Below are 16,354 nucleotides of genomic sequence, written 5' to 3'. Positions count from 1 at the left end.
AATTGGTTAGTAAGAATTCAGTTATTTAAATAAGTAGTTTTATTTACCAACCTACGTTTGAAAAAAAATCCAAGGTCTCAATACCACACTAATATCAGGTTTGCATTATCAGAAGTGATAAACATTTTCCTCACACTTTTTATAAATAACTATACATATGTACACACTAACATCATAGATTATCATGTATGGCAAAAACCATGTGGTCGAAAGTGCCAAATCTTCACCAAACTCTTGGGAGAATGATAGAAATAAGACATGGAATTAGCAGATGTCAATTCTTAACGGTGAGTGGTTACATACTAGTATTATTAACATTTTTGTAAAAAAATAAATAAGTAAAGATTCGTATAAAAGTCGGCATTGGAACATACAGGACTAAATTGGATTTAGAGGAGACAAGGAGCTGTTCTGAACAGAGACACCGCACTAGACAGAGAGTTTGAAATCACTGTGTGAGCCAACATCCGGAGTACTGGACAGGGCCCTTGAAGAAGATTCAGTGCACTCAATGATATCAAAATTTTTAAAAATTCAGGTTTAAAAATTAAATTCTTTTTAATTTTTGTATATTATTTATTCGTCTTCTCTGATCCTTTTCTACCTAGTGGTGCATAGGGCACTGCGTTAGATTGGTACAATGTTAACTCTGTCGTTAATTGTATAAAAGCAAGGCGAACAGTCCCGCATTTCAGGTACCAGTCTAGAGTAATATTAAATTTAAATATCTACTCTACTAGCATCAGACCTTATCTCTGCACGGGTAGGCACAGAGGATGGAACGTATACATCTGTATACACTCCTCGTTTTCTTCACATCCGTACGTACATCTAGTCATACATGCCCGCCGATTACGCAGACTTTTGACACCACCAGATTTTTGGTTCTGATTGATCTGTTCGTGCCAAATCTTTTTCGGCCGTCCTCGTTCTGTTTCCCGCTCACATTCACCACATTTATTTTCTTAGCCACTCTCTCGTTATCCATTACCTCCACATGTCCATACCACCTTAAAGAACTCTTCTTAATCTTTTGAATGAAATATCTAAATCTCTTTTTATTTAAATATCTTGTTATATTAAAATATCTCTTACATTATTTTGACCCTCTGGGAGTTGAGTTTGCGATGTTACCTAACAATATTTGAATATTGAACTGATAATTTGTCTTATTTTATTTTAACACACTACTATAAAATTAATAAAAGTGTTTATTTATACAACTGGAAGCTTTTCATGCAAAATTTTAGTTGGTTACCTGTGATAAGTTTACAGCGGGGTGCCGTGTTAATATTAAGGTTTGTACCTACCTAAAACTGGTAACTCCCTTGTTATTAAGATACTGTTTAGTTGATCGCTATCACGTATTGAGAACTGACATAAATAATCAGATCTCTTCTCTTGTAAGACTCAATTCTTAACTTTAAGCCACAGATTGGAGCGAATTTTCTTACAATTGCTTATTTTTGTATTTAATTACTGCATATTGTTTCAACAATACTTTAAATACATTATTAAAATCTAATTTTTGTAGGGAAACTAAATGTTTCTGCAATGTATTAAATATAATAATATTCATTTAAAATAATTGCGCAGTAATTATTTTTTGAGCCATTTTCTATTGAGACAAGTAAATTAGTTTTAAAAAGTCCACAGTAATCATGATGGAAGAAAAACAGTCAACAGAAAAGGTAATCCAATTTATTTTTATTTTTATGTAAATTTTGTGAAAAATATGTATGCACCTGCTAATATTTTTGCAACATTAAATTTGAGCTTTTATTTTTAAATTGCTTTATAAATTGTAAAGATGGCCAATGTTATAATTACAAATAAATTTTATTTATATTAAAATATAGAAAATAAAAAATTTCTATACAAATAAAAATAATAAAAAAATTCTAAAAAATATCTCACCCTCAGAGTTTCTAAATCCTACTTAAAGAACATTCTTTGTCATCAGCCCACATGCCAAATTTAGCACTAGCTGGACTGCGAAACTAGCATTATGGGTTAGTTTCCCGCCAATTCTAAAATGAATTTGAGAAATATTTATTTTCAATTGGTCGGGGTCCTTATGGTGTTTTTTTTGTATCTACTTTTCTTACCCTTACCTTACCCTACCTGCTGACAAGCCCTGAAATAAAGGCTTTGGGGGTTATTCTTTAAAAAATAAAAACAATGAAAAATTCATGTGTAAAAAATTACCTGGCACTGGACCTTGGAAGCACAAAATACGTAGTAATGCATACTAATTTAAAATTGTAACCAGAGCCGAATTTATCGCAAGGTACAATTTGACCATAATCTTAAATACGCCATAAGTGAAAATAACTGATTTTTTTATTAAAACATTTACACATTACTTGCTGTTTCTATTCACCAAAACAACAAAAGGTCAAAGAATAGAAAAAAACAGACGTCATGGAATAGTTTTATTTTTCAACAATCAATAATTAGTACATACATTAATTATTCGCACTGTATTTTTTTAAAGCATAAAAATATGTGTTATATTTAAATTATTCATTGTTTTGTTAACAGAAAAGAAATAACTTTGTTCCGTCACTGTGATATGTTAATCCGGTATTCAGGTACTCGCACCATTAACCCTTGTGTGACCTAACTGTGATAAGGAGTTATATATACTTATAATATGTTGTTCCTTCAGTTAACTACAAGTTTCGCAATAAAATAGTATAGAGTGAGCTGCTAAGCTTATTACTACATTTAAAAATATGTCAGTTAGTATGTTAGTGTGAGTTTATAGTTATTTGTTATATTAATCGAAACGTTTGTCAAACATTGTTTGTTTGCTCGGCCTGCCCAAGACACAATCAGTGTTTTGTTACTCTGATTTTCTCATTTTCTTATCAAGGATTTCACTGTTTTGATGATGGTTCTATATACGTCATATCTTTCCATGTAATATATACGTATATACATTTTTATCTCCCCCCACTTAATTCAGTTGAAGTGTTGTGACCACTATATGTATAGAATTCACAGTTCGTGTAATTTAAATTTATAATCGCACATGTATATTCATTCCTCATTATGCTTCGGGTGTCTTATGTATAGTGTTTGCAAATATCTTAGACTAAAAGGAAATGAGGATACCTGTATTACTGCACTATGACCAGATCAGACGTTAATTCTACTTTAGTGATTTACTAGTGCTCCAACTAAAAACTTTCATCCCCTCGATAATTTGCTCGACTGTTTATTTTTGTGCTACATAAAATACAAAATTCAAAATGGTGATCAGGAGTAATGTAAGTAAATCACATGTATTTTAATTTTATTTTTTAAATAATTGAATTATACGGGTAATCACATTTTTCCAATATTCAATCAATATGATGATGAAACATCACCGTGATATGAATATCAATTAAAATACATGTATTAAAAGAGAGAGTTCATCAAATTTTTATCCATATCGTATGTTTTTCTGACCTCTCATTTTTTTTATATAGAATATTTATCAGTAATGTCATACTTAATTCACCAAACAAATTAAGTATGAAAACAAAATATTCCGGTATATTACAAAATGTCTCCTTGGAAACAAAATTTTGCACTATTTTGAATATAGATTCTGACTCTATAGTATAGTGGTTAACGTGTTTAGCTGCTATGTTAGGAGTCTCGGATTCCAGGGTGTTGTGATTTTTCACTGTAATATTTATTCAATATCGCTCTGGACTGGTGGTACCTAAAGTAAAGGATCGATCATCTTGCCTTCATGTAATTCATGATAAAAATGGCACTTTGTCAATATGATTCAGTACTCTATACACCATTTGGTGTGGATAAGATTTAAAATAACAATTTTAATTCAATTCACTCGCCAAATTTCTTTTTTTTAAAAAACTTATCCAAATAAAATCAGACCCAAAAGATTATGGAGGCAACGTTGGAAATAGGCTTATAATTTAATTGATAAAAATAGAACTCCTAGTGATATCTGTCTACCTTACTTGTAACATGTTAGTGTAATTACGTTAACATGTTAAAGTAAGGTAGACAGATATCACTAATAATATTATTATAGGATAATTATCCTCACTTTTAAGTATGGATAAGTAGTAGAGAGAAAATGTGCGGATAATTTTTGTTTTTAGATAAAATATTATACTACATATGTAACAAAACATACACTATCATTCCTTATATGTACGTATTTACTATTGATATTAATTACTTTGTTTTTTATTCTATAATTAGGGGTTAACCCCTGTTTTGATACTAAAAGTAATCTTATTCATGCATATGAAGAATAATAAAACAAATGTCTTCAAGTGACGCAACTATTGTTTACTAATAATCACTAATATAAACTCTTCAGATCAAACAAGATATTGATAAGTATCAATGCATTTGCAAAATTATGAAATTATTTTACTTTAATAAATTTTATTCACTTTGTGAATTGAGATCAAGCAAAATTTAATAACTGGTTAAATCTGGTTATTATTACTTTACTGCCTCGTTATTATGACTTACTTTGCTTTCATTACATTTAAATTTTATTTTATTAAATACAAGATTCAATGTGAATTATTTGAGACAAATTCATAATTAATTCATTATTGATACAATTCATCCTTTCTTGAAGAATTTTAAATACGATAACAATATTTCTTTGACATTAAAATTTATCAGAAATAAAACAATGATTTGAACACCTACTTAACACATCACATATTATGTATTTAATAAATTCATTAAAAAATTTATAGATAGGTTGAATGGAGTGTAAATTATCGAGTTATTTGATTACTCCATTCATTTCAATAAACCTATTCGTTGAATTAGGGTTTACTTTTTAGAATTAAGTTATCATTATTTATTTGATTTTTTTAAAAAATAATAATGATAATTTTTTCTAAGACGACTATTTCGCCTCAAAATAAATTATTGTAACTGTTTTTTTTCGGTTGGGTTTAATGACGTCCTCGCAAGGCGTAACATCTGTCACAAAAATAAACATATCCAATAGAATAAAAGATCCGTTCCGATTTATATTAATATTAATACATTACAACAATCTTTAATTAATTAAAGTTATTCAAATCATTCATTCGATGCCTGAAACTAGTATTCTGTTAGTTATTTAAAAAATTTGAAATTAGTAGGTAATTTGTCATCAGCCATGATTATAAAATATTTTTTAAATGCTGTAACATTTCATTTAAATAAATTGTCAAGCAAATTGTTCGAATGAAAAAAAACACTTTTTGATAATTGCAACATGTTAAGAAAAGATTCATTCATACAATACATAATGTTTTTTTCTTCTCTCAAACTGTTATTGCAAAAGTCTAGAGTCATAAAACTTAAAGTAATTTAACCACTCGTAACCTTTTATTGATAGCACAGATCGTGATTTAAAAATAATAATAAAAAACTACTTAAAGAGTATTATTCCTTTTGCAGCAAAATAGTGTCAATAAAAAAATCCACACATATTTATATAAATCACATTTACATTTCAGGTGACAAATTTACAAATAAACCTCACAAATTTGAGCTCTGGGAAAAAATGAAATTTTTTTATCAAATATCGGAGAAATTACTTTATTTTATTGGTTTTATAAGTTTTATGTTTTGTTCAATTTTAACTGTTTAATTTTTGGCTTGGGTTCAATTAAATTAATAGGGATTTTTTTCTCTCCAAGGAAGTCTCCAAGAAATTTATGACATAGCAAAATGACCAGTTGACGGTTCTATTGTTAACCCTGGACCATGGGACTTGTTTCAATGTACCTTAATCCGGGACTATCGTAAAACATACGATGATAAAAACTCACATTTTAGCAAAAACGTTTACTAAAAACATAAGTCCGCCTCCGTAGTGTAATGGTCAGCACGCTCGGCTACCGTTCTGGAGGTTCCGGGTTCGATTCCCAAGGGGGGTAAAATAAATAAAAGTGATTTTTTTCACTGTCATATTTATTCTATATTACCCTGGACTGGTACCTGAAGCGGAGGGCTGATCACCTTTCCTTCATGTGTTAATGATCAAGATAACACTGCGTTTATATGACGCAGTGCCCTATGCACCATTGGGGTGCGGATAAGGGTTTTATTATTATTATATTAAAAACATAAGTGCAACATTTTTATTGAGAACTTTACATAAAATACAAACGTAAAAAGTTTAGAAACACGCTAGTTGTCACTACATTTTTTACATGTGTTGCCTCGGTGCTCCCTATGGATTGGATGTGATTATGTAAGGTTAATGTACTTGTTATACTTTCTAGTCCTTGGTCAAGAAGGTGTTTGAGAATCAGCACAAGCTGAAGAAGCTCGTGAGATACTGCAGCTCTTCACTCCGAGTACAAGAAGTAGAAGAAGTGATTCCGCCAAATCATTTACTTATAACCGATGACATCAAACGTTCTGCTACAAATATTGCCTTCACTCCATTTCTAGACCTGTCTCCCAAGAATGATGAACAACATGAATTTGTAAAACAGCAGTCATTCAAGGTAAAATTTAATTACATTATATTTATTATTTTCTGTGTCTTTTCTTTTTTATTCTGACCTTATCTACACCAAATGGTGCATCAGACGGATATAATGTTAACTTGATCGTTGATTATGTGAATACAAGGTGATCAGTCCCGCACTTCAGGTACAAGTCCTGGGTATTATTAAATAAGTTTTAGAACAAATAGTATAAATACTAGGAATCAAACTCGGAATATCTAGCGTCAAAGCCAAATACACGAACTACTACACTTTTTAAAAGGTGGATGCCTTTATAAAATACAATAAAATATTGTTAAATGAGGAAGTCATAGCCATTATCAGTTTGCATTTTGCAACATATATACATTATAAATATATTGTATGCTTGGATATATTACATTGTGTTAAATACACAAATTATTATGTAATTGGTCATATGATTATTTGTATGAAAATGTAATAAAGAAATAAATTGTGTTGAATAAGTCTCGCTGTCTGACCTTGTTTTATTTGCGTTATTTCATTCATATCAAGAATGAATGAATGAAACATGTATATATTTTAAGTCTTCTTAAATTTACCCAGTAAAACTCTTCTTATCCAGGTACATTATTGACAAATTTCTTCAAAATCAATATACACGTTTACAAGAACAGATAGTATGAAAAAGTCATGATATTTTAAAATTATGCCTTAAAAATTAATCACCTCAGTAAATGAGCCTTCCGCAGTATATATACAGCTAGTATATTATTATTACCATAATGGCACATTTTTATCAGTTATTAAAAAACATTCTGCAAACTTCGCCAATCGTATATTATCTTATTTACGGGCGCTTGAGATAAGATAAAAATTTACAAAAATAAGGTACGCTCCTAAGTAATGTCATCACACACGGTACGCAATTTATAGAGATAAGATAAAATATTTTATTCAAAGTTGTTCGCGGTGGTCTAAGTGATTGAAATTTTTGATACAATAATATAGATTGACCTAATTATTTAAACACACCATAAATCATGTGATTTTATTGATTTCAAAAATAAAAATGATTATCTTGATAACATGAAAAAAACGTGGCAATCATAATAAGATATATTTATCTTAGGTGTCTTTAATTTATTATTCCAAGCGGATAATATTTTTTTTTTTGGTAACGAGGCAACACTTTTATTACTACCGATAACAATATTCATTGGCGAAATGTGCAAATGACCCATGGCTTAATAACCCAATAAAATACTATCAGCATTGTGCATCAGCAACTAACTAGGGCATGCATTACTGATTTTCAGTCGTTCCTTGTCCCTAACAAATCTCTGATCATGAGAGGCACTATTTTCTAGTGCTAAAATATTTAATTATATTGTATTTTATTTGTACTTGAAAAGCATTGAGAATCAGAGTTCCTATCTGTTGTTACTTAATCGCTAATAATTCAATGGCAAGATGAACAGTCCTGCGCTCCAAATCATTGGATAAAGGATATATTTATCATTATTAGTGTTATGTGTGTCCGCCTCTATAGCATAGTAGTTAGTGTGTTTGGTAACCATTCTGGAGGTCCTGGGCTCAATTCCCAGGGGGTTTAAAATAAATAAGTGTTATTTCACTCTAACATGATTAAATATCACCCTGATGTGCAGAACTCATCTCCTTGCTTTCTTGTGATCAACTATCAGTGTAAATCTGTTTCGATACCAAGCAGCATTGGTAAGAGTTAGAAGGGGAAAAAAATAGATGTCACAATTTAATAACGTATTCTGATAGATTTCTTGTAATATGTATTTTTTCCTATCAGTTTTACCTCTCTACCAGTTGTGCCTCACTCCCCCCATGTGCAAGTTATTTCTGTGTCAATATTGACTTATGTGAGCCATTTCTACCTAGAACTTGTGCTTTGCGTTCTTTTTAGAATATTTTATTGTTATAGATAATGTCTTGGTAAATGATTTAAGCATATGTTAACCTTTTTTAAACCTCTTCACATGTGATTAGATTTTATGAATAGATATGAAAATATGTATTTTTTATCTAAGGTCAACAGTAGTAGTAAGGTGTAGGTCATTGCGTATTGTTAAAAGAGAATTCTAATAATATTTTCTGGAATGAAATTATTTTTAAATAGACATTCTTTACTATTTTAAACACATAGCTGTATTGTCAATGTAATAATTGTATAAGTACTTACTCCGTAAGTTTAAGCATATTTTTTCAATTTATTTTCCCTCTTAAACAAATATTAAATAACCAAGATATATAGCATGTTTCAACAGAGACAATTGTGATGCCCAAACCTCAATATTGCCTCTGCACAAAGAGATCTTATACAGTATCTTAATAAGTCTAGATTTGAGTACAAAAAAAAACAAAATATTGTTGAACATTAACCACTTTATTAAAAAGATGAGAAAACCAATCTTGAAGTGAGATTTATTTACATTTTTAATTATTTAATATGGTTACAATGCTTTTTTTACAATTTCAATTCATTTTCTAAATATTTCTAACAATCTTAAAATTAAAAACACAGTTCTCTCCAAAAAAGAGACTGAGCTCTTGTGCTTGGAGAGGGACTTACACATGTTTTACAATTTACAATTTATTTTTATTGAAATTATTATTATTTTTTATATTATTAGTTTTTACATATTATTAGTTTAAAAATTTCACACTAGGTACTTGTAAAAGTAAATAATAATAATAAAGTCCTTATCCGCACCCCAATGGTGCATAGGGCACTGTTTCATATTAACGTAGTGTTACATTGATCATTTACACATGAAGGAAAGGTGATCAGCCCTCCGCTTCAGGTACCAGTCCATGGTAATATTGAATAAATATTACAGTGAAAAAATCACTAATATTTATTTTACCCCCCTTGGGAATCGAACCCAGGACCTCCAGAACGGTAGCCGAGCGTGCTGACCATTATACTACGGAGGCGGACAAAAAACTTGTAAAAGAGCAAAACTTTTTTGTGTGTAAAAAATATATATCTAAAAATGTCATTACATCCTAGAAAAAACTCGGTTAACATAAATTAGGTAGATACTGTAAAATTATAATCATTCATTACCTTGACCAAAGATTTGCAGGGAAACAAGGAAGTATTCATCGAAGGTCAATATTGCAAAAAAAATAAACAATAAAAAATTATTTTTGTAAGGATTCATTTTTTGTTGCTCGAAATAAGTACATGTTTTTTGAATTACGGTAATCTTGCCAAATATATACAAGATATGCGTAATGGTTATCAGTACTTTAATTATATATAATTATTGTATCTAATACATTCAGTATTTTTATTTTTATCATTGGTACTCACCAAAAAACTGGAAATCATAGATACCTTCACACACATACAACAAATGGATAACTAGTATATAGATAATTGTGCGTGTGAATTGAAATCAGTGAAGGAGCATAAAAAAAGTAAACCTGTATACTAAAAATACTAATTATATAAAAAAAATTAAGGTTGTTCTAAAAATTTAAACTTTTAAATTTTTTATCCATTTTAACATCTCAATATAGACAACGTAGAATATGGAGGTCTGGATATTTACAGGGCTTATGACCGGTCATTTTACACACGTGTAACATTCACCATTCTACCCATGATTGACAACCACACTACTCAAATTTTTGGAACTCATTTTTCATAAATCTCACGACGCTTTGTGTTTGAGTTTACTGGAGCCATCTATGGTTGGTTTGAGAAAGCTTTTATTTAGCATAGTCCCTTTTATTCCGATGTATGCAAGATCCTAACCGGATTATTTTACATACTGGGATCCTTTATTTTTATATTTTTTTAAATAAAAATAATATAAAAAAATATATACATATTATCCCTTTTTTAAACTAACAAAACCATTATATAAAGGGTTCAAGAAGTATTTGCAAGTTTATTCTAAAATTATTTTTATTTCAGTTCTCAGATTTATCCGTGCGTCTGGCTTCTCCCGAACAACTGCAAAGCAAACCAGATGTCGGAGATTTACAGTTTGGCAAATTCTTTACGGATCACATGCTAAAAATCCAATTTTACAAACAACTTGGAGGATGGCAGAAACCGGAAATTATACCGTTTGAGAATCTGGTTTTGCACCCGGCAGCCAAAGTGTTACATTATGCGATTGAGGTAAATTATTATAGATGAGATAAAGATCCCGGTTACCGCCCTACTCATACAAATGTATGTGATACGTACACTATATTATCCCCGAAAGCAACAAGCCGTATTCCTTATGTTCAGGTACAAAAATGTATATCTGCAACCACAGAAACGCTCGCGATACCTCAAATTGTTCCTACTCGCCCTATGCATATGAATACGTCATGCGACGCATTTAGTATTTCGAGGTCAATATCGCTGACTTCCTCATTTGCAGAATATGTCAAGATAATGTTGATTGATATATTACATTCAATATAAAATATATTTGTTAAAAAATATTCAATAAAATATTATTACAAAAAAATTATCCGGCGACATCTTATGTTGAGAGCCTTTGACTTGCAAAGGATATAAAAAGAGTCATAAATGGTATTTGTAAATATGTATTGTTTTGAGAAATCTCATAAAAAAAGGATTTTTACCAATTTTTTTAATAATAAGCCTAAGGTATGACAGTTAAAGTGACTAACCCCCGGTGATGAACTAGATAGACATGGGCGATCAAATTAAAAAACCGGTTTAAATAATGACATCTTTGAACCTTCTGTTTACCTGTTATCTAAACTGTATGTTTTTGTTTTTTACTAGCTGTTTGAGGGAATGAAGGCCTATCGGGGTGTCGATGATAGGATAAGGGTATTTAGGCCCGAGCTTAATATGGAGCGTATGAACTTATCCGCCATTCGTACAGGATTACCACCTTTCAATGGAGAAGAGATGATAAAATGCTTGAACCGCCTTGTCGAAATTGATCAGGAATGGGTTCCACACAGTGTGGCATCAAGTCTTTATATACGGCCAACTTTCATTGGGATAGATGTAAGTTTTTTTTCTTTATATTAATTAAATATGCCAAAAATTACTTTTTGTCACCAAACACACATGATTGCTGATAACTTTTTTTTTAATGCTGGTTTTTTTTTTCAATATAAAGATATTTATACCAGGGTTTTATTGATGTCTTACCATAAATAAAAAAAGTTTAAAGAGAGAGACCTTTGCACGCACTGTAAAAGAGTAGTCTGTGGTGTATGTTTGGGGAAACATATTTCAAAATAATGTTTTATTTCATTATATATTTTTTAGAGCATAAATTATTATTGATATTATAAGGTTATTTTATTTGTGTAGCATGATATGTCTTCTATAAATATTAGAAATAAATAAATATTCGGTTCATATTTAAAATAAATTTTCATTATTTTGTGTATGGACTGTAAAAATAGTAACTAGTGTAAATATTTCTTCAGCATTTTTCCCATAGTGTGAGTAAAAGCCGCTTAAACAATTAATAACTCAATTAATATGTATTATCTTATAGCCGAGTCTCGGAGTAGCCTCTTCTGACTCAGCACTGTTGTACGCTATTCTCTGTCCTGTGGGGGCATATTTCAAAGCTGGCGAAGATGGTGGAATTTCCCTTCTAGCCGACCCGACATACACTCGTGCGTGGCCGGGTGGCGTCGGAGACCGCAAGATGGGCTCCAACTACGCCCCCACAGTGGACATTCAGAGCAAGGCCATAAAGAAAGGGTTGCATCAAGTGCTGTGGCTCTACGGTGAAGACCATCAGCTAACCGAAGCTGGCACCATGAACATTTTCATGGTTTCAATAAATAAAAAAGGCGGTGAGTACTGTTCTATTGCACCTTAAAACATTTTTTTCATATTTTGATTACCTGCATTAACAAACTCCTTGTTTTCCTTTAGGCCCATGATCAGGGTAGGGCAATTTAGTCAACTCATATTTTGACATTTCGCTGCAAAGTCATTTCCGGGGTGAACTTCACGATAAATGTCAGAAATAAATGCCAAAATCAAAACTCAATTGTGCCAGGATTACCTAAAAACATGTTATAAAAAATAAATAGTTGCTTCATTCTTCTTTAACCCTTCTATCTGGACCCAGACAGTGCATAAGACACTACATCGGTTAGATGCGGTGTCCACCCTATCGCCAAATACATTCAGGCACAGTGATGAACCCTACACTCCAAATTTCCAAAAGTGAAGTGTTCTCATACAGCCAATTTCATTTATGTATTATGTTCTTTATGCTGCTGATTTTATTAAGCAGAAAGTTCTCACCTTATATAAATAGCCACTCAAACATTAGGAATCTAAATATTTAAAAGAAATTACAACTAAATAATTTAAAGAACTCACTTTGTGCCTCTTCTGTAAAATTTCTTTTTTTACAGTTAGGACAGTTCTGCATTAAGTGACAATATTTCTATAAATTTATCTTATTTATTTTTTAATATTGTTTTATTAACCATTTCAGAAAAAACCCTTTCTACTCCGCCACTGAATGGTCTTATATTGCCCGGAGTAACAAGACACTCGATACTCCAACTTGCCCGCCACTGGGGAGATTTGAGAGTCGTTGAAGCGCCTATAACAATGAGTCAGATCATTGAGCTTACAAATGAAAATAGGGTATGTGTTAATAACACTTATTTTTTATATCATATTCAATAACTGATTAAGAAAACAATTTTTACATTAATCCCTAGTTCAACAAGCCTGGATGATTTGAATCGGATACAGATTGATACACATTAGAAACCTCAAATGGCCAAAATGTTCTTTATATTGGTATTTCATTATAATTAAATATTTTAGCTCTTTATATGTACTATTTACATTAAGTTCTCAACAGATGGCAGTTCCAACTGTAATCCGAAAGCGATTGTTAAGTTACTACATATATACAACTTCCAAGAATTGAGTTATATGGAGTGAGTGTTTTTGTCTAGAATTTTTCACTCAAGAACTACATAAAAAATTAATGTTACTTGGAGAATAAAGATTAAACCCACTTACATCTTACATAGGCCATATAACTTTTCTGAACCCTAAGTAAGGACATGATAAACCCAAATTATTTTAACAACCGGCTCGGCAGAACCAGTGCGAACCTATAGCAGCACATCATTGAACATGACGGTTAATTAGTTGACTAAAATAAAAAAAAATCTTACATTTTCAGTTATTGGAGTTATTTGGATCAGGAACTGCATGCGTCGTGAGCCCAATTGGAAAAATTAGTTACATGAACGAGGATATCAAGATTCCAACTTTGGAAGTTCCTAATGCCATTCATAAGAAGGTTCGAGACACGCTCACCGCAATACAGTACGGATACATGGAACATTCCTGGGCCCGACAGATATGATCATCCACACCTTTATTGACTTACAGTCTTTGAATCTCACTTACATCACATATATAGAAGATTTATTATAAAACCCCCATTTCAAATGTAGGTAAATAAAACTTTATCGAATGATTCGGCAGTCACTTTATAGTAATATTCAGGGCTTTTTTTTTTAAACAAAAAAGGTCCCGGAACTCACTTCATGTGAAGCTTTTCACTAAAAAAAAAATCATTGAAATATTCATTACAATACCATATTTGATCACTTTGACGAATTATATAAATAAAGATTATAATTATGTAAGCGCAAACATTATTTCGTCTAATTGATTTTGAAATTTTAAAAATAAATATCCGTATAAAAGTGTGCCGGAACGCTGTTCCACCGCTTTACACTAAAAAAAAGCCCTGGTAATATCTATTCATTTTTTATTTAAGTTTTACTCAGTCAATACCACTATTTCTCAAAAATTATTGTGACACATCGCTCACTCCTTTCAACGTCATATTTCAAAAAACTTGATTATTCAGGAGATCGTTTTTAAAGTTTAAAAATATAATAAAATGTATTGAAAATAAATATCAAGCCACGTATTGAACTTAATTACTGTGCAACAGATATTTTAAGGTAAAACCTAAATGTTTCTTCTCCATTTGAAAAGTATTTGGTATATGTTAAAAAATAATTAAACAATACTTTTTCTTCATAATGCAAAAACAACACTTTCTGCCCTGCAGTGGGTAAATATTAAGTTGAAAATATGCCGCTTTTGCTGGGATAAAGTACATTTTCTGAGCATTCTGAAAACATGCACAACTGAAAATTGATGATTTTTTATATATGACGTTGTTGAAAGGAGTGAGCGACATGTTTTAATTCATTCCGCATAATTTTCAAACACCGTATGGTATACAATAGATGTTACAAACGATTTTAAGAAATAGTGGTATTTACTAAGTAAAACATAAATTAAAAATGAAATTTTGACAAGATATGAATAACTGGAATGAACCGCCCATATTGATCCCGTGTTTTGCAGAGGTTATCATTATTTTAACCTAAGTAAAGTATACATTAAGTTGTGACTCTTGACTTGTCTACAAGATTATGAAGAAATTACCAAATACATAATACGGTAAAAGTATGTTAATCAAAGAACAATAATTTAAATTTTGAAATTCTGGTCCCTTCAATGACTTTTATCATACAGAAGTTTTCCCAAAATCCAAATAAATAAAAATGTAAATGTCAGTTTGTTTAAAACCTTGAATCATATTTTTATTCTAATATATATACATACCTACAACAGGTGTTTTCACTTGTTACAGGTAAAAACATTTTTTTGAACAGCTTTCTTGACCGCATTGGCAGCGCCATCTGTTGAACGTAACAGCAACACATGCAATGCTAAGCATTGCTCATGGCGGTCAGCGTATATTTTGACAGCTGCTAAAATATTGTGTACCCACAAACATTTTGAAATTAATTATGTCAGGTTGTGGTCCCGTGGTTAGTGTTGCGGTCTCTTAAGTCAGAGTTTCTCGGTTCGAACCCACTCTATCACAATTTAATACCTATTTCTAATAATGAGCCGCTTAAGCTCACAGCTTATTTAAGCTTATTTAAACAGAAATATTTGTGTAAATAATAAAAACACAAATATTTCTCTTTTAATTAAAAAAAAACATACATTTTAAATGTCTGCTATCTCTTTTCTTGTTTTCCATCTAACCAGATAGAGCCACAGTAACACTTGCCCTGTTACAGGTAGTTTGAAATGAAATTACAACAAAAGTTTAAAAAAATACAAATATTATTTCTATTATATTTTGTTTTTAATAATTCATTAAAATTTCTGATTTCATTCACTGCTTTTGTAAGCAAATAACTCGTAATATTTACCAATTATTTATTTAAGAAAAAGGATTGAATTATTTATATTTGTTAATTTTTTTTCTTCAGTTTTGGTTCCATCAACAAAACCAACGGGCTTTTACTGTTTTATAATTTTGCACAAAATTTAAATATTTGAAATAACAATTCATTGAAATAGTCAAATTCCGATGTTAACATACTTAAATTGTATTTTTAACAATTTGTTTTGCTGATTATGGTATATATTACAATAAATCTTTTTACTTTATATTGTGTGAACCATGGATACTATGCATATTGGCTGTCCAAACTTAAAACACAGTAAGGGACATTTTTTTGTAGTACGTTTTTTTTTACATTTTTGGACTAAGTAGATTCTACTAAGCCCAAAATTGCAAAAAAAACGTACTACAAAAATAATGTCCCTTACTGTGTTTTGAGTTTGGACAGCCAATATGCTCAGAGCATTATTTAAAAAAAAAATCCACTCATAGGTCCACAGATCGGTACTGTAATGGCAAGGGGGTATATCTGTCAAATTTTTCATTTTCTAAGTTTGTTCCACAAAATGTCTAAAATAGTGTATTCCATAATCTAGAAAAAAGGATATAGCTGTAGTTGCAATACTTATTTACTTTATTAAGATA

The 16,354-nt window shown here is 30.6% G+C and overlaps 1 protein-coding gene across 1 annotated transcript; it reads left to right on the top strand.

Moving 5' to 3' along the window:
* The first annotated feature begins 3,005 nt into the window (after positions 1-3,005).
* Positions 3,006-14,973, top strand: Bcat (Branched chain amino acid transaminase). Its single transcript, XM_088277670.1, has 7 exons — positions 3,006-3,275; positions 6,273-6,500; positions 10,426-10,635; positions 11,260-11,490; positions 11,993-12,299; positions 12,956-13,110; positions 13,664-14,973. The coding sequence occupies exons 1-7, from the start codon at positions 3,258-3,260 to the stop codon at positions 13,847-13,849; spliced, it is 1,335 nt and encodes a 444-aa protein (XP_088133796.1). The 5' UTR covers positions 3,006-3,257; the 3' UTR covers positions 13,850-14,973.
* The last annotated feature ends 1,381 nt before the right edge of the window (positions 14,974-16,354 follow it).

Source organism: Brachycentrus maculatus, unplaced genomic scaffold (genome assembly GCF_059751285.1).
Source record: "Brachycentrus maculatus isolate JH-2025_06_01 unplaced genomic scaffold, ASM5975128v1 h1tg000049l, whole genome shotgun sequence".
NCBI lineage: Eukaryota > Metazoa > Arthropoda > Insecta > Trichoptera > Brachycentridae > Brachycentrus > Brachycentrus maculatus.
This window is presented reverse-complemented; position numbering and strand designations above follow the sequence as displayed.